Source organism: Ranitomeya imitator, chromosome 9, assembly GCF_032444005.1.
Source record: "Ranitomeya imitator isolate aRanImi1 chromosome 9, aRanImi1.pri, whole genome shotgun sequence".
Classification (NCBI taxonomy): Eukaryota; Metazoa; Chordata; class Amphibia; order Anura; family Dendrobatidae; genus Ranitomeya; species Ranitomeya imitator.
Window position 1 is genome coordinate 9,112,008 of NC_091290.1, and position 19,261 is coordinate 9,131,268.

The 19,261-nt window shown below is 45.1% G+C and overlaps 1 protein-coding gene across 1 annotated transcript; it reads right to left on the reverse strand.

Moving 5' to 3' along the window:
* Positions 1-1,095: 1,095 nt before the first annotated feature.
* MDK (midkine) lies at positions 1,096-10,741 on the reverse strand. The gene is made up of 5 exons (XM_069739741.1): positions 10,603-10,741; positions 5,106-5,185; positions 4,717-4,878; positions 4,025-4,180; positions 1,096-1,544 (listed from the first exon to the last, which is right to left on the reverse strand). The coding sequence occupies exons 2-5, from the start codon at positions 5,182-5,184 to the stop codon at positions 1,519-1,521; spliced, it is 423 nt and encodes a 140-aa protein (XP_069595842.1). The 5' UTR covers position 5,185; positions 10,603-10,741; the 3' UTR covers positions 1,096-1,518.
* Positions 10,742-19,261: the final 8,520 nt, after the last annotated feature.

The following is a 19,261-nucleotide window of genomic DNA, read 5'->3' on the forward strand; positions in this document are numbered from 1 at the left end:
TTATAATTTTTTGTGGTGTGCATTAATGCAGTAGTGCTTTTTCTTCCTAGTTCATGTCTCATTTACTACTGACTTTTCACCCCTAGTCTTTTGTCATGTAAGCCCACAAGGGTAGGACCCTCTCACCTCTGTCACTTAGTTTGTTCATCGTAGTTTCTATTTGTTTTGTATGTTACTCGTCTCGTGCACAGCACCATGAAATCAATAGTGCTCTAAAATAGATGTGTGGGGGTCCTGTTGGGGCATCCTGCAATGTGGGGGGAATTGTAGGGGCATTGGACTGTTGGAAAGGGGGGAATTTGGGTCAATATACTGTGCGGGGGGGGAAGGTGGGTTCTGCAATTTGGCTTGCAGGCTGGAGGGACATTTACTGCGTGTGGGGGGACTGTGAGGGCATCATGCTGCATGTGGGGGGACTGAGGGCATCATGCTGCGTGTGGGGGGACTGTGAGGGCATCAGGCTGCGTGTGGGGGGACTGTGGGCATCATGCTGCGTGTGGGGGGACTGTGAGGGCATCATGCTGCGTGTGGGGGGACTGAGGGCATCCTGCTGTGTGTGGTGGGCACTTTAAGAGCAAAGAAAGGGGTATCGTACTGTGTGGGCACATTAATGGGCTTTACTAGGAGCATTATTTCTGTGTGGACACAGAAAGAAAGAAAGAAAACTGGGTGAAGTTAGGAAAGTGACTTAGTATAAAATCAGAATTGCCCTGACACACTAAACAGTACGGTGTCCATCTTTTCTAAATGTCAGTGGTGGGAGATACGCATAATGGTCGTTTGTTATGTGTAGCTCTGCCACGTGGGAAAAAATGTGGTCCTATCATGTGATGGTTGACGATTCTTGGGTGACATGACACATCAGGTGACTGGGGGCCCCACAAAAACTAAACTGGCCAGGGACCTGGCCTAATCAGAACCTGATGCTTGACAAATAAGAAGTTTTCCCAGAACAGCAGGTTTCTATAAGGTTCCAGGCTGATTCGGCAGGGCACGGGAGATTTACTGACTTTTTCATTAGTCCGGGAGGTCTCGCATTATTTAAGGGCCTCAAAGTGTAAATATATGGCAAGAAAGAAAAGCCAAAAACACTGCTACAAATCCAAACTGTACATTTATTTAAAAACAAAATAAAAAGCAAAAAAAAAAAAAAATCCTAAAAAAACAAAAACACAAATATGAAGCCACGTACAGTACGAATAGGGAGGAGGGGGGTATAGTTTATATACGTGAGGGACAATGTCGGCAGAAATCAGACAAGACCGTAAGATGGAAGCAGGGGGACGTGGAAGACAATTTACAGTAAGTTCAATTTAAGAGGAGGGAAAGACTTTTTTTTAACACTTTTTTTTCTTTCTTCCTAAAGACATTAGTGATTAAAAAATAAAAATATTGAGAATGGGGATATCAGGACAGAGTGCATGGTGGAGACAGGTTTTAAGAGGCTTCTGAAGATTCCATTATTTTTGAGGGTGCTGAAGCCATAGGACCATTCTTGGGGTGCCAGCTGCTCGCATTCTAGTCCTTTCCTTTACCTTTTTTGCCTGGAAGAAAAATACACAAAAAATATTTGTGCCTTTTTTAGTTTATAAAGTTCTGCCACCAAAATACAACATATTCATCACCACCCAACTCCACCAGCACAGTTCATATAGGTTAACGAGAAGCCTCTTTGGTCTTCTCCAGCTTTTAATGTAGTATCCTCTCTCCTTCTCCTAGGCTGGTTTCACATGTCCTGATATTTCCAGTACCGGAAAAAACGGTACCGGAGATGTCCGTATATGTAATTCGTGCGGCAACAGTGTGCCGCATCAGTACCACACGGACGGCCGCTGGGAAGAAGCTCTACAGGAAGTGCTGTTCCCCGGCGGCTGGTGCTGAAGACAGCTCTCATCATTCTCCCCTGCTCTGCCAGCGATCGGCGTGAGCAGAGGAGAATGATGAGTCATCTTAAAGTCTGAACGATGACAGTAGGTGAGGGCTTTTGGGACTGTTACCCCCATCATCCGACACCTGTGGCCACTAATAACAGTGACAGCAGGAGCAGATGATCGGGGTATTTCTCAGCCACCGCCTGCGATCTAACTAAATAAACAAAAAACACGACGTGGGTTTCCCCCTATTTTCTTGAACCAACCAGGCAAAACCCTCAGCTGTCAGCTCAGCAAGGTTGGTTATCAAGAATAGGGAATTATTTAAATAAATAAAAACAGCGTGGGGTCCCCCCACTTTTGACAACCAGCCTTGCTAAAGCTCACAGCTGGGGGCTGGTATTCTCAGGCTGGTAAGGGGCCATTGATATAGCACCCCCCCAGCCTAAAAACAGCAGCCCGCAGCTTCCCAGAAAAGGCGTATCTATTAGATGAGCCTATTCTGACACTTTGCCCAGCTCTTCCAACTTGCCCTGTAGCAGTGGCAAGTGGGGTTCATATTTGTGGGGTTGATGTCACCTCTGTAATGTCAGGTGATATCAAGTCCAAGGCTTAGTAATGGAGAGGTGTCTATAATGGTATATGGTAAAAGACACAGCAAGAATAAAATCCTTTATTTGAAAAAAAAATACACACTCTTTAATATTTTAAATTAAACCATACTTACTGCAGCACCTAATTCCCCGACGCCCTCGATCTCCTGTAATAAAATATAAATAAAAAAAACAACAATATACCATACCTGTCAGACATTGAGTCCCACGCTGTAATCCATGTCTGGAGCTAAATATTTTTCAACCAGGACGGTGCCAAGATGCGAATGTCCCGGCTGAAAACCACTGGTGAATGAGCTGCTGGGAGCGCAGCATCATTCACCAGCCGTGACATCACCACTGGCATTTTACCACGGTCCTGAGGTCACCGCAGTTCAGCCCAACCTCGATGATGCCACCTGCGCTCTCAGCAGCTCATTCCCCAGTGGTTTTTAGCCGGGACAGTCAAATCTTGGCACCATCCTGGTTTAAATCTATTTAGCCCCCAGACATGGATTACAGTGTGACACGTATGGTATATTGTTGTTTTTTATTTTATTTTTATTACAGGAGATCGAGGGCGTCGGGGATTAGGTTTTGCAGTAAGTATGGTTTAATTTAGAATATTAAAGGAGTTTGTGTAATTTTTTCAAATAAAGGATTTTTATTCTGGCTGTGTTTTTATTTACCATGTAACTGTAGGATTAGTAATGGATAGGTGTCTTATAGACGCTTCTCCATTACTAAGCTATGAGGCTTGATGTCACCTGACATTACAGAGGTAACATCAACCCTACAAATATGAACCCCACATGCCACCGCTACAGGGCAAGTGGGAAGAGCTGGTCACAGTGCCAGAATAGGTGCATCTAATAGATGCGCCTTTTCTGGGCAACTGTAGGCTGCTATTTTTAGGCTGGGGGGTGGCAATATCCATGACCCCTTACCAGCCTGAGCATACCAGCCCCCAGCTGTGAGCTTTATTTTGTCAGATCGCAGGTGGCAGCTGAGGAATACCGCGATCATCCGCTCCTGCTATCACTTTTATTAGCGGCAGCAGGTATTGGATGATGGTGGTAAGAGTCCCAAAAGCCCTCACCTGCTGTCATCATTTGGACATTAATATAACTCTCATCATTCTCCTCTGCTCGCGCCAATCGCCGACAGAACAGGGAAGAATGATGAGAGCCGGCTTCAGCACCAGCCGCCGGGGAACAGAGCTTACTGTAACACTTCTTCCCCGGCGGCCATCTGTGTGATACTGATGCGGCACACGGACCGCATCCGTGCGCGGTACATGTTTATATGGATCCACTGACTTGAATGGGTCCATGTGATCTGTGCAGCTGCACAAAAACGGACATGTCGACATGTGGGTAACTCAGACACACGGTCTGTGAAAAAACACAGATGTGTGCACAGACCCATTCAATTGAATGGGTCTATGTGTGTTAGTGTCTCCAGTATGTGTGAAAACGGTCATCACACGAACTGACGACATGAAAGAGGCCTTATTCAAGGTCACCAAGACCTTCAAAGATCATTGACCATCAGGCTCACCTTTGGTTTTGGTCTTGATGGAACATGGTTTGGTGGCTTGCACGGCTTGCTTGCACTCTGCCTCAAAGAGGGCCTTCTTCAGGGTCCCAGAACGGCTCTTCACACCGGTTTCCACGTTACATTCTCCCCAGTTTTCAAACTTGTATTTGCAATCGGCTGCAGAATGTGAGACACAGGAAGAGTAGTGATACTGGTGTCTAGTGATGGTTTCGGTCCCTTCCATGTACACGGCCCTGATGAATAATTAGGCCTCTGCAAACATCTAAATTAATTTGAGCAAATCTGAGGCAATTCATACAAGACTATACGGCTTCCTGTGGATGTGCCATTATCCTATGTTCCAATATTGCACATTGATACAAAGGACTATCCAAGGATAAGGCCTTACATCTGTGCATTCTCCTTCTGATACAGATGTACTAACTGGAATGTAAAAAATAGTGTGCAGTCACACTAAAAGACCCGTGCTACATAAAAAGACACCAGAATTAAAAAATATTACATAATATCCCAAAGCCACCCAGTTTTTCATGTAGTTTTGCTAAACCCTGGCCCTACCACAGGCAAGTTTGCAGAATTGCTCCAGCAAAATCGGGACTGTTGACTTGGATGCTTTTATAGGACTATATCCTGCGATGACCAACCTCTTGGTTATCGTGAAGTTCTTTAATGTAATTCTAGATCTTTCTCACCTCCAAATGGCTTCTTCCAGTTGCAGGGGATCTTGCACTTAAGTTTGTTGGTCTCTTCTTTGCATGTTCCCTCCCGGGTTCCTACACCACAGTCCTTGCTATTAGGGACGCAGCGACTCCACTTCCATCCCACGCAGTCCGATGCTGCTTTCTTGCCTTTTTCTGATGATGTAAATACAAAATGTGTAAGGACCCTGGAGACAAGTTTAAAGGACGTAGGGTTCTTAAGCCAAAATCTACGGGGTCCCGCTGGATAGAGTAGCTAGATGGAGGCCAAATGGCCACTCCTGATCACCATCTTACCACAGATCCTCAAGTCGGGAGCTTTCACCATGTACCTGTCAATCGCAAAGGAAGTGAAGTGACTGTAAAATTACCACAATTCCTACCTTTTTTGTTTTTCGCAGCCTGAGAACTCACAGCCAGAATTGCCACCAACACAATGACACACAAAGCTCGCAGGTCCATCCTGGGCGAAAATGTAAAAAAAATAAAGTTACCAAGTGAACATAAAAGTTTATAATTCAGCAAGTGTCAAATGATCAAACACTGTATAAAATGTAACCTCCAATTGTTAGAGAAGTCGTCTGAATTGATATTCCTGCTGTGATCCCTGGTGATCGTCAATGATCTGTAGGGTGGTAGCTGTTTAATTTTCCTGCAGTGCCACCACTGTTTAAATGAGGTATTACATATGTTCGTTTAAGTCAATGGGCTGCCAGTGCAATGATTGAACACTGGGTCCTCCAGAAGGGAGCGCCCTGTAAAGGACTATGAATAAGATATGGGAAAATTGGCCCATTATTAGGCTATGACTACAATATTTGTTCAGCAGTTGCCAAGTAAATACATGGTTTGAGATCCAACAGCAGGACATTTGCAAATGAAAAATCCTTTCTGAAGTGACCGAATAGGCAGAAGCCAATTTCCCGGCCACTTGTAATCACTTAATGTCATGGATGAGGAAGCCATTGCAGCCTTGTTCCTGCCCTTCAGGCTGAGCATCTAAGAAACACTTTCCTCCAGTGATTTACAACAGAGGCCTTTTGTTCTCCATCAGAGACTGAATGGGAAATCTCATGGAGAGGTTCTTATAGCGGGCTGACGCCTTCTATTATGTATGCAGAGTCTATAGGGCTCCATCATTGTTTACCAACCCAAGAACGGCCCTTCAGGATCTATAGCCCAGGGTAATACTTCACTTAAAGGGGTTTAACTCCTCTTGCTTAAATGGGTAACATTACAAAATACTTGTAAAAAACAAACAACTGTGCAATTTACCTCTTATCAAAAGTCTTCTTCATTGCCAAGAACGGAGAGGTTTTAATTCTATAGTTTACAGGTCGATACCTGGCAGTGCGAGGCTGAAGGTCTCCGTTTTAGAGCCTGTTGGATCAGGGGATCTCGCCAGCGTCCGTGCGCTGCGCCGAGACAAATCAGCATTTTCTAATAGCATGGGAGAACGCAATTTGGGCGCAGTTTGACCACGCCACCCCGAATTGTCAATCTTCTGTCCGTAGAGCACCGCATCCAGACGAATGGTCCTTCCTATGCAGGGACGATCCTAACTTTTCACATAGGGACTTTAGTCCCTTCTATAATCCATCTGGTTCCTAATTTCCTATATTTTTGTTTTTACTTTGATGACCTTGCAATCAGGTCCCATATTCCTGGGACCCCCAGTGATCAGCAGAATGGTCAGCGTCCCTCTCTGGAGCCCCACTCCTCTCCTGGACACATGCATCCTTGGCGCTGCGCTGTACCGAAGCTTATGCCCAAATGGGGTCTAGAAAGGGCTTGTGGGCCAATATGTATAGGGGCAGTGTAGTGAAGGGGCAGCCAGGAACCAACCTGTGTCCCTGCCCCTTCACCCTACTCATCAGAGAAGGTCATAGAGATCCAGTGATCACATATTAAAGTCCACCAAATACAAGGGCAAATGTCCACCTCTTGGATCCACATTTATCCAGAGGTGCAAAGTGGTCATCAGCCACATATGAGATGGCCACGGTTTCATGCATTTCTCCCCTCCCCATAGAAGTCTATAGGAATCAGAGCAGAGTCCTGTAGACCAGAGGTCCCCAACTCCAGTCCTTAGGCCCACCAACAGGTCATGTTTTCAGGATTTCCTTTGCATTGCACAGGTGATGCAATTATTACCTGGGCAAGACTAAGGAAATCCTGAAAACATGACATGTTGGTGGGCCTTGAGGACTGGAGTTGGGGACCCCTGCTGTAGACGATACTAATATCCAGCCTAATTATCAACATGCCTTACGATAATATATGCTAGAATCTCAGATAAGATGGACGACCCCCGAAAGGTTACCCCCTCCCTTGTTTTACAGCCCGGTGGTCCAGTTCTGCTGACATCTGTTGCATGTTCCTTCTATGCCATATACAATGCTGGGCTAATAGCCCCAGGCACATTCCAGCCACAGGACCCAGCATGGTGCTTTCCCCAGGGGGAAAATTCCCACCTGGGGCCTTCACTGCACACTACAGCCAGTCATGTGCTCAAGATCCCTTAATCCTAGTGTCACAGAAATTCATGAGTTCATAATGACAAAAACAGCTCTGCTGTATCTGAGGAACTCAACTCCGCTACATTCACGGTGCAACATCACTATATCCAAATTTCCCATGACAAACCCCTTCATCATGGTGCGTTTGGCTGATGCAAAGCCGGCTGTAACAGAAAATGCACAATGACTCAACCATTTGTGCTGACAAGCTCAGCTACATCTGTATGTAATGCATACATCGAAGTAGTATCCCAAAATCACAGCTTCAGGTAAAATTAAAAAAAAGGCCGGCATCGCTCACGTCAGCTATGACCAGTCTGAAGAGCCAGGATGCCAACCAGTGCCCATTACGGAAGGCTACCCACCATAGTCATACCTCCTGAGCCACAGTACAAAACCAGTAACCGGGTCCCTGGTCTACCATGTGCCATATTGGGGTCTTATGAAATAGAGGGGTCTTTGAGCATCACTTGTTCTTGTGGTATGTCTTTGTGCTAATTAGTTTAATGCCGTCCAGTCCTTGGTTTTCCTTGAGGAAACGCCATACAACCCAGCTCTGATAGGGCAGGTTTACTTGTATTTGGCGTGTGACTGGTAGCCTAGGTACATACTGGGGATGCGGCCCAGGTTCCATCCACTGGGGTCACTTGCAGATGTCTCGTTCAGCAGATTGGAGCTCTGAATAATGTGGTGCCTGACCCTCGTAGACATAACTGCCATCTGCCCCAAATTTTCCAGAGATAGTCCTATTTTGACACCCAATCTTGGCAAAATGGGAACATACTAGGCTTAAAGGGGGCAGAGTTTGTGTAAACCCTTTCCCATAGATACCATTCTTGGAATAGGCGCTGGGCTTTACCAGGAGGGTTTGGAGAGCGAGACTCAAACGTCTGTGTTCCCCCAACATTAATCTTGGTCAGCATGTTTGTAGTTTCAGAACAGGCACATTGGTCAGATAGAGGCAGGCTATGTCACAGAGGGGAAATAGTCTCTGCTGCGGGTGTCTCTGACAGAGGAATCTTGGACCACCTACAGGGAAGAGGAGAAAACTTGCCTGTTAAGACAGTATTCCTATAATTTATAAGTGTCTCTGAGAAAGACAGCTCCAAGGAACAGCAAGGTAAACCTGACAACTGAGAGTGAGCAAGTTGTCGCCAAGAAGGAGACTAGTGTCCGCTGCCAGAAGAAGCTCTGACAACTGAGAGTAAGCAAGTTGTCGCCAAGAAGGAGGCGATTGTCCGCTGCCTGAAGAAGCTCACGGCAAGGAAAGTCAGACCCAAGAGAGACTGCAGGTGAAGATGGTGCCCCAGCACCAGGGCCCAAATTGTAAGAAGTGTGACCAACATGGAGAATGAAAAGAACGACCATCCAAAGGATGGACCTCCGAAGTTGGCGGCCCAGTGCCCAGCGAGGGCCCGTGTGCATGTGAACTAGGACTCTACACATCGTTAAAGACCGAGCCTCCAATATGAGTTACGTTTTGCCATTGTTGAACACTGGCCGCTCCACCAACTGCCTAGGTTATATAGGGGGCCACGGCTCACCATCCTTGGGACCCCGACATATACCGTTATAAGTGCTGCTACTTGTTTTCATCTCTTATCTCTACATTTATATCTCCTCCATCACAGTTTCTACCTCTGCACTTCTTGCAGTTGAGGCTTTTAGAAGTGAACTCGTATAATGGTCTCGATCTTCGGTTCTCTTTTTTTTCCCCTCTTAAAGTCAATAATCTAATGTTTGCATTGGCCGAGAGCCACAACTTCTGGGGATTTAAAGCGCACACAGGTTCAATCCCAGCATTTCATGTCGTGTTCACGTCTCCAAATTCAGGATTACACATTAATTGCCCAATTAACTTTAACTGGATCGCAGCGCTTAAGGAAATGGGGAACTCTCGCTCGTTAGGGATTCCACAGGTCGAGAGCTTTTGGATGTCGGTCAAATACAGCATAATAAAAGCTGCATAAATATTTGAGAAGCCACAAGAGAGGGTTTAATGGAGTGGGGAAGAGCCACGGAGGTTAACAAGAGAGGGATGACTACGTAAGAGGCCAGGAAACTAAGAGAAGGTGAAGGTTTGTGTAACGATATTTTGAAGCCAAATTAATTTGGGAAACTTGTTGTCGATTTATAAGTGACATTTTTAGATTAAAGAGAAAAACAAAAAGCTTCCAAAAATGTTCTCTAAAATTGTCCCAAACTAGATTATATATATGGTCTAATAAATTCTGTCGCAGTACTCAGTTGTTGTCAGTCCTATCCCAAAATGTAGACATTTCTTTCAATTAGCTTTTTGTGATTACTGTACTCCACAAGGTCTTTTTTGCCATAAAGCTTCTTAAAATAATATTTTTTTAATCAGTTACTGAAGTGTATTTTAATGATAGTACAGAAAATCAAGTAAAAAAAAAAAAAAGAGGAAAATGTCAATATAATTTAATAGTTTAAAAAAAAACAACTTTGTAGAAGTTTATATATATTTTTTTTAAATCAATGGCTATTTGAAAAGTTGATTTGGTAGGTAACTCTCCCCGGGTCGTTGTTGTCCTCTACGACTGGAAGAGTGAATTTATTCTTATGCTCCCCAGGGTGCACTTTTTAGATAAAGTGGGTGGAATTTGAGGGGAACATTCTTTTGTAGGTACCGGAATAAAGAAAGTTATTGTCCCCTCACTGCATAGGAAAGGATCATACTGATTTATGAATTATACGACCGCTTTTGTCATTTAAACGATGCCAAGGGGCCTTTACAGGGGAAGAAAGAAGGCTATGGAGAGGGGGGGATGCGTTCCACCAGACAAAGAGAACATTATTAAATATCACAGAGCTTTTTGAATATAAAAACTTTCTGAAGTTTTCCTTCTCGGTGGCACCAGCTCTTCTCCCATCTCCTGCACATACCAGCATCCTTCATCTTACCCTCTTTACTTTAATACTCTTTGACCCTAAAACTCAACTCCTCACTAATATACTAACCTCCTGCAGCAATTTGGGGGGGGGAGGGGTGATTTGTGCATCTCTGGGGTTAAGACCCTTGTGACCTTCAATAAGTGGCTCTAAGGATTGCTGGTTGTCTTGGGAGGAAGCATCTTGTTCAGGCAAGTTACACATGCATTCATCTACATGCTAAAGAGATGGATTCCTTTAGATTGTAAGATCTAGGGGGCAACGAAACAATCGCCAAAATGTAAGTATATTCCAAGGACCTACAATCCCTTGTAGGACAAAAGTTCTCTACTACATCCAAAGACTTGGGTTTCTATTGCTAAAGAACTAAACTACTTCTAAACTTTTTCAAAACTTTTTGCACCCGTCCTGAGTCGCCTTAGCTTAGAATAGAAGTAGAGGTGATTCCTACCTGTGCCGTGGCTTTAGTCGCAGCCTCCTGGTCCTGGTTGTTGGGTCGGATGGAGTAGAAGTACAAGGAGCACAGTGTTCTTATCTCTTCCTTTGTGTTTCCCAACTAGTTTCAGCTAGTCGGACAGAAACCTTTCAATTATCTGCTCAGCTGACACCAGTAGGGAGTTTTCCCAAACTCTGCCCAGCTCCAACCCTCCCCCTAAAGTATAAAGAAGAGGGGAGGAGGTGGTGAAAGAGGAGGGGTGGGCTATGCTAGCCATTTCACATTAGCCAGCTGCGCCAAATCTGGACTCTGCAAATCTGGGGATTTGGCTCTTTACCTTGAAGCCCTTAGTTGCTGTGTGCTGGAATGTGTCAAACTTGTGAGCCCCTTCTCCAAAACTGAAGACATTGGGGAAGCAAATGTTAACCTCTTAGCTACAAACCAAGGACGGTCTCAGACATCCATATTGAACTGCGTTTTACTTTTTGCATTATGGCCCCAGAGAGACGAGAGGTTTTACTGAACCAAATGTATCACCATAGAACCCTATGAAGTGTGTATGGTTTGTCATGGTGGGGGTCCATGTGTTACTTCTGTCATATGGACACAACAATATAATGAAAAAATGTTCTTATCTATTGTGTTGTGTGTCCTCTGCACCCCCTATAGCTATGCCTTTTGGGTGGTCTCATCAAGACAATCACTGGAGAAGGACATTATGGTCGAAAAAAATAGAAGGAACAAGGTGAAGAAGACGACCAGAAACCTACCTGATGGCTTGATACGATCAAGATAACGGAGGAGAAGACCCTGGTGACCTACCTAGGATGCACAAGAACGATGTTCCTACAGAGCGTTCATCCATCTAGTCGCCATGGATCGAGATCAAGTCGAAGGCTTCTACCTAACATCAAGACAACACTTACCCATATACTGTTTTAGGATATATGGATGTCATAAATGAATGGGAGTCTCCACTTAGGACCTCCGTTCATGAGCGAGCACAATAAGCTCCTGTTTTGGTGGACCTGGTCAGGCCATATTATATGTGGTCACCTCATTATTTCAACGGGTAACGTACTGGCACAATTTCTCTGCAGAGGCTTGATGTGACAAATCACACTTTTGTTGGAAAACCATATTTTCCTTGGGGTTTTAAAAAGAAGGTTCCATCTGGTCCTGTATTGACTCACCAGAAAAGGCAAGAAATGCCAGCTTGGTCAATCACAGGTCATTGGCCACGATGAGGACTGGGTCAGTGTCGGGACCGGAGCTGCAGGGTATCAGTGACACTTTGGATGGGTTCAGACTTTGTTATCCAGCAGATAAATATAATTTTTGACATAAAAAAAGGGGAAATGGCAGTAGATACCAGTAAGTGAAAGTAAGAAAACATTGCAAATGAAAGCTTGTTCTTCTGTCTGTTGGGTTTTTCTTCTCAGAGGGAATAAAAAAAAAAATCACAAAGTACAAATGTAGAGTCCACGTGTCTTGTGGAGTATCGGTGGACCGGGACATCAACCGAAGAGCATCTGAGCCTGCTCCTTTTTTTTAGTTTCTTTTCCCCCTTTCGTAAAGGTGGATGGCATGACCCCGGCCCATGATCCCTGCCCTATTTACTACCTGTTATATGGAAATAAAGACGGATCTAATAAATCCAGCGCTACGGATAATCCCGCACCTCCTCCTTCCGATCATGACCACATCGGAGGAACTCATCATACGTTACGGTGTATTCCCACATGTGTGTCAGATGAAAAACATAAGATTCTGCAAATTCTGCATAACATAAGATTCTGAAAATTGCAGTTTGGACCAATAATAATCTAAGAACCTTCAAAATGGATCACTTTAAACTTTGGACTGTTCCCAAGGGTCAGGTGTTCACCTGCATGGGCATTATTGTCTTTCCATGATTCAGCATTAAGTGGAAACATTGGACCCTAAAAAGTAGTAGTCTCTCTGGCAAACACCCATGATTTACAGATAGCCCGCCACAATCTGATCTCAATAAGACGATCCGATTGATCTGACCACACATATACTAGAAAAATGCAAATATCCGCACCTGGGATCTGCCAGTCATGACGAAGCAGATAACCGCGAGTCTGTAGGATTACTGTACATCACGATGGCAAGTCCGTACATGGCCGGCACATGCTCACAGCTATGAAGATGAGCTGTTTTTGTGGTCAGACTCAAGACTGCCAGGTGACGGGAATTAGCGCGGTATCGAATAACTTTTTTTATTAAGAGACTGAAAATAATGAGACATTTCAGTTTCCTCCATGCCACCTCAGAGTGATGCACCTTCTTGCTCCAAGGCTTTGGGGCCCTTTGTGGGAACGGTCAATAATGCACCCAAAGAGGCCCAAGGTGCCCCAAAGCATTTATTGGTTGTCAAATCCAAGCTCATAGTCCTACCATAGGAGCTGGAATGATGCTCCTGGTGCCACCCGGATAACTGAAAACTACCCAGGTGTGTATCTCAGAGCACCCACAGTGGTTGTACCCAAAGACCACCATCTTGGCTAAAATAATATAAAGTCATGTTAACTCCAAGCCAGAAACTACCCAATACTGAACTGATTAATGGAAACAATTCTTGGCTGGGCAACCTCTTGTTAACACTAGACTTACTATAGTCCTGTAAGCTTTATATAAGGAGACACTAGATTACTTAGAACGGATTTCACAGTACACATATCATAAGTAGGTCTATTAATCCTGATGAGGCTGGTATATTTACTTGGATAATCCATGTCTGAATGGCTGTATAGTAGATTATTTTTTTGGGGGGGGAATTTACCTGCTTCTAGCTAGGCACCTAAACCACTTACCCTAATGTTAGGATTATACAGCTGGCATCAATTATCGTAAGTACAACAACCTCAACAGGTCTAAGATCTATTGATGCATGTAGCTTAAATTGTTATAACAGATATAATTACAAGATATTGTAGTGGGCCCGGGCTCTGACAATTATGGGCCCGGGCTCTGACAATTATAGGGCCCATAGGTCCTGCAGAAGACCGCCCCATTTGGAGGTGACTTTACAGCAATCCTTTATCACCAGGGTCTATTACTTATGGCAGGATGCAAACATCACCTGTTATATCCCTGAGCGTTGACCTGTTCTGCACATATGATGCTATAGTAGACATAAATGGAATTCATTATCTGGGAGCCCCCCAAGCCTCAGTCACACGATTATCCATGCATCACATCCCACTGTGGCTCCAGCTTTACAGGACCTGAGCCCATAAACTGGAGATTCAGTACAAATCCCTACTAACGGAGACCCGAAACATCAGTCCCTGAAGGACCCCTAAACGTGTCCCGGGAAGGACTGGCTGGCTTCTCCATTCGTGGTCATCGCTCCCACCTGGTAATAAGGTTGATGACTTAGAGCCATTATGCACCTTGGAGTAAAAAAAATTGTCTAAACCCACTAAATTTGGAGGCACTGCCATCCTGTTTAAACTTTATAGGGGACGCTCGACACTATCGCAACAGATAGTGTTAAAGATAAAACGACTGGGCATGTTGATTTTCACTGCCTGATCATTTTGTTGTCAGAGCTGTGGGGCAGAAGTTTACTCTATCCTCCCCATTAAAACACTGAAGCAATTTTTCATGTTTATGGGGGAGATATGGCCGTCTTCCAAATGAGCATTAAGCAAACTGCTAAGGTGTCAACCAACTATTCAAAGAATCACTGGGGGTCCAACCACTCATATTTCGTCAGTCCCAAGAACGATACTCTAAAATGCCCCGTCATGACAGAGCAGGGGTGGCGCATGCGCAGTTCCACTCCATTCATTGTATACAGCGGAGACAGCAAAGTAAAAACTGTCTGGGACTGTCGGAGGTAAAAAAAACAAGTTTACTCCGCCATCTTCACCATAGACAATGAATGGAATAGAGCAGAGGCCGCACTTGTGCGCCGCCGCGCCTAAGGGGCAGTGTATAGCCCCATTCACAGGAGGGGACGGGGTCTCAGTACTTGTTCAGGATGTTATTAGTCTTGCCTTCCTGAGTGAATACTGGGACCCCCTTGGATCCTGACAATGGGGCTCCAAAATGCCTCTTTGGAATCCATCAAAGGCCGCGCATGCGCAGCTCCATTCATTGTCTATGGCGGACATAGCACAGTAAACCTGATTTGTCTCTGGCGCTGCCATAGACAAGTTTATTCAGCTATGTCCATGATGGATGATTGAGTGGAGCTGCATATGCGCGGCCTTCTCTCCATTCCTAAGGGGCATCTTAGAGGCCAATTTTCAGAACTGGAGGGGTCTCCGTGCCATTCAGCACATTATTACCCTTTTATGAATACCTCATTCTATTGAGAAAATTTGCTAGTCACTGCAATTCCCATTTTATTACATGAGGCCCATTTTTTTTGCACCAATCTAGACGTTCCTGTCCTTTCAGCTCTTCACTTTTCACCCCTTAATGTGGATATATTTTTTTTGTATATATATTTTTTTATAGATAGTTAATACTTTTTGGAATGGAAAAACATATTTTTGTACCTTTTTAGCCAGTAGATAGAAAAATATAATTTGAGAGTCTCGATGGTTGATACCTTTTTAATGGAAACCATTTTTCAGGATAGCCAATAAAGGTATCACCCCGAGAATACTTTCGTCAATCGTTGGGAATAAAAGTATTTACATCAATGGTAACAAATTAGTGAGCGCTCTTCATCAGGCAAAATCTGCCCGAGTAGTGTCGCCAACTCCATATTTGTTACCTTACCATCTTTTCAGTTCAGCAGTAAAAGACTCAAATCTTAATATTTTTTTCTACTTTTCGGGAATCACATTTTGCCGTATCGATGACTTTGGTGGTCAACAAACTTTTCTCATCCGCATGTTTTTGGGTGAAGCTGGTTGAGGAGTATGCGGGGGTGAGGGGAAAGGGGCACTGAGACCCGCTTTATGTCAGACTTGATGGCTTGCCCATTCTCTACCCCCCTCCGCTCTCTTTTAATGAACTGCATCTTGAGTGGTTTACAAACAGCTCTGTCTCCCCTGCAGTTAAACCTTTGTGCCTTGAGAAACAGCAGAGTGAGGGGGACGAGCGCGGATCCGATTACAGCCCCTACTCCAATGGGGGCTGAGGGCCAGCGGATGGAGGGGGTCCTTCTCTTGACCTGGAGCAGCCTGATTCAGTCCCTGGCGACTGAGTGCTGAGCTGTGAGTAATGTCTTACTGCAGGATGTTACTCCAGGCCCCAGGTTAACCCTTCTCCTGCTGCAGGCTGGAAAATGTCTCGCTTTTGTCCGGCGAGGAGTACTAATTTCATTTTTTTAAAATAATGCACTATAAACTATGCTTTTAATATTTTTTTTATTTATTTATTTTCCATTTTTTTCAAGAGTTATTTTTTTTTTATGTTTATGACCCCATCACCATGCAGTTTGTTTTTTTTGGGACAAGTTGCAGATTTTGATGACCCTAATCATTTTTACCATATAACGTACTGAAAAATGTAAAAGAGAAAAAATTCTGCCATTGTTTCATTTTTTTTTTTGCAATGGTAACTTGATTTTTCAGGTCTGCATGACTACGCCGATACCAAATTTGTACATTTTATTTTTAGTATTTTAGTGGCAAAAAAAATAAAAAATCAGAGCTTTGGCCATACAAACCTAATTTTGTTTTTTTACATTTTACGAGACCTGTAACTTTTTTTTTTTTTTTGGTTGCTGGAGTTCTGGGGGGCTTGTTTTTTTTTTTGAGTGTGACGAGTTGGGAGTTTTATCGATACCATTTTGGGTTATATGGGATGGGATTTTAGTGCTTTTTGTCATATTTTTTTGGGGGGCGTGAAGGTGGAAGAATGCAGTGACTAATGAAGGGTAATTCTAGAGTTTCATTTTTTTTTTTTTACTAATATGTATTTTTTTTTTTTTTTTTTGGGGGGGGGGAAGGGGGGGAGCACTTACCATACAGTTTAATGAATTTTATTTGTTTTATAAATTGGATTTTTTTTGGGGGGTCCTTTATGTAAAAATGAAGCCCACCCTGATCCCGCTTCATACCCCTGTACTATGTGTGTGTGTAAGGGACTGATATTGAGGCAGACGCTCACGGTCTATATAAGGCCATATCAAAACCATCCTTGTCCATAGCAACCAATCACGGTGCAGCTTTCATTACACCACAGCTGTTTCAGAGATGTCAGCTGAGTGCTGATTGGTTGCTATGGGCAACAGGGCCTGTTCTTACACAGCCTTTCCTGCTGAGGCCTAGTCGGTGGTTGTGGTGTCGATGGTTGCACAACAGTAAAAAATGCTTGTTGTGTCTGGCAGAATAAGGTCATATACAAAGGTGGTAAAATGAGGCAGGCGATAAGAGATTGTATACACAAGATAAACCGACTGTCATAAACAGCAGCCTATATACATAAACCAGAGAACAGGCAGTAACGCTCCCGGACGGCACAGGGTCGCTGGTAGCACCAGGCTCGCGCAGTCACGTGTGTGCAGTTATACACGTATATATCACACAATTTATAGAATACTCTTCAATATTGCAATGTGAAAAATACAGACGAAAACAAAGTTTAGTGTAACTTAAATCTTCTGGACACCAATTCACAATGTGCAAGAGGGCCCCTGCTGTACCCTAGGGCCCCTGCTGTACCCTAGGGCCCCTCCTGTACCCTAGGGCCCCTGCTGTACCGTAGGGCCCCTGCTGTACCCTAGGGCCCCTGCTGTACCCTAGGGCCCCTCCTGTAAGGTAGGGCCCCTGCTGTACCGTAGGGCCCCTGCTGTACCCTAGGGCCCCTGCTGTACCCTCCCTAGGGCTCCTGCTGTACCCTAGGGCCCCTGGCTGTACCATTGGGTTCCTGCTGTACCCTAGGGCCCCTGCTGTACCCTAGGGCCCCTGCTGTACCATTGGGTTCCTGCTGTACCCTAGGGCCCCTCCTGTAAGGTAGGGCCCCTGCTGTACCGTAGGGCCCCTGCTGTACCCTAGGGCCCCTGCTGTACCCTAGGGCCCCTGCTGTACCCTAGGGCCCCTGGCTGTACCATTAGGTTCCTGCTGTACCCTAGGGCCCCTGCTGTACCATTGGGTTCCTGCTGTACTGTAGGGCCCCTGCTGTACCGTAGCCCCCCCATGTTTGCAGTTTCCCCCTCACATTCATCGTTTGGAGAGTTGTACAGCGCCGTGGAATATGTTGCCACTGCGTGAGCAATGGAAATAAATTCCAGATTTATTTTTTTAACCTTGGGGTTGGGAGATCATTGGGCCCCTAACATCCCAGGTTTAGTGGCACACTTTACAAACTATTGTACAAACTTCCCTGGTAACTTTTTATTTTTATTCTATAGAAATATATGAAATGCATCAACAATAAAAACTAAAAATAAGACTGGTCACCATGTTTTGCACCCAAGTCCTGGGGTCCAGAGGTTTTGTTATTCATCAGCTGGTACCATCAGTCCCTGAGGAGTAAAGTGGTGTCATCAGTCTTTACAGCAAAAACAAATGCAAACATGGCGAGTGTTTCACTGGATGGGGCCAATGAGGTACCGTACATTTTTTATGTTCCCACCACCATAAAGGTGAGCTGTCATATAGTGTACAAATAACCATACAGTGTTACTGTAAGCCCTCTACAGCATGGTGCCGAAATAATGGAGCCATACTCTGGTCCAAAAACACCTCAATACAGTGCTTTTTACAGCAAAAAAATAAATGTACAGTACCACATATGCTGGAAGTGGCACTGCCATACAGAACTCAAAGCTTCATTTAAGGTCATCTGAGGTGTTGGGTCAGCAGGGATGGCAGCAGAGACCTCTGTAACCTTTCCATGAGCAAAGGTGGCTGCAATTACCTCTGTAACCATCCTATCAGCAGGGGAGGCAGCAGCGACCTCTGTAACCATTCCATCAGCAGGGGAGGCAGCAGAGACCTCTGTAAAGGTGCCATCAGCAGAGATGGCAGCAGAGACCTCTGTAACCATTCCATCAGCAGGGGAGGCAGCAGAGACCTCTGTAAAGGTCCCATCAGCAGAGGAGGCAGCAGAGACCTCTGTAACCATTCCATCAGCAGGGGAGGCAGCAGAGACCTCTGTAAAGGTCCCATCAGCAGGGGAAGCAGCAGAGACCTCTGTAAAGGTCCCATCAGCAGGGGAGGCAGCAGAGACCTCTGTAACCTTTCCATCAGCAAAGGTGGCTGCAATTACCTCTGTAACCATCCTATCAGCAGGGGAGGCAGCAGAGACCTCTGTAACCATTCCATCAGCAGGGGAGGCAGCAGAGACCTCTGTAAAGGTGCCATCAGCAGAGATGGCAGCAGAGACCTCTGTAACCATTCCATCAGCAGGGGAGGCAGCAGAGACCTCTGTAAAGGTGCCATCAGCAGAGGAGGCAGCAGTGACCTCTGTAACCATTCCATCAGCAGGGGAGGCAGCAGAGACCTCTGTAAAGGTCCCATCAGCAGGGGAAGCAGCAGAGACCTCTGTAAAGGTCCCATCAGCAGGGGAAGCAGCAGAGACCTCTGTAACCACCCTATCAGCAGGGGAGGCAGCAGAGACCTCTGTAACCACCCTTGGCAGCAGAGACCTCTGTAAAGGTCCCATCAGCAGGGGAGGCGGCAGAGACCTCTGTAACCACCCTTGGCAGCAGAGACCTCTGTAAAGGTCCCATCAGCAG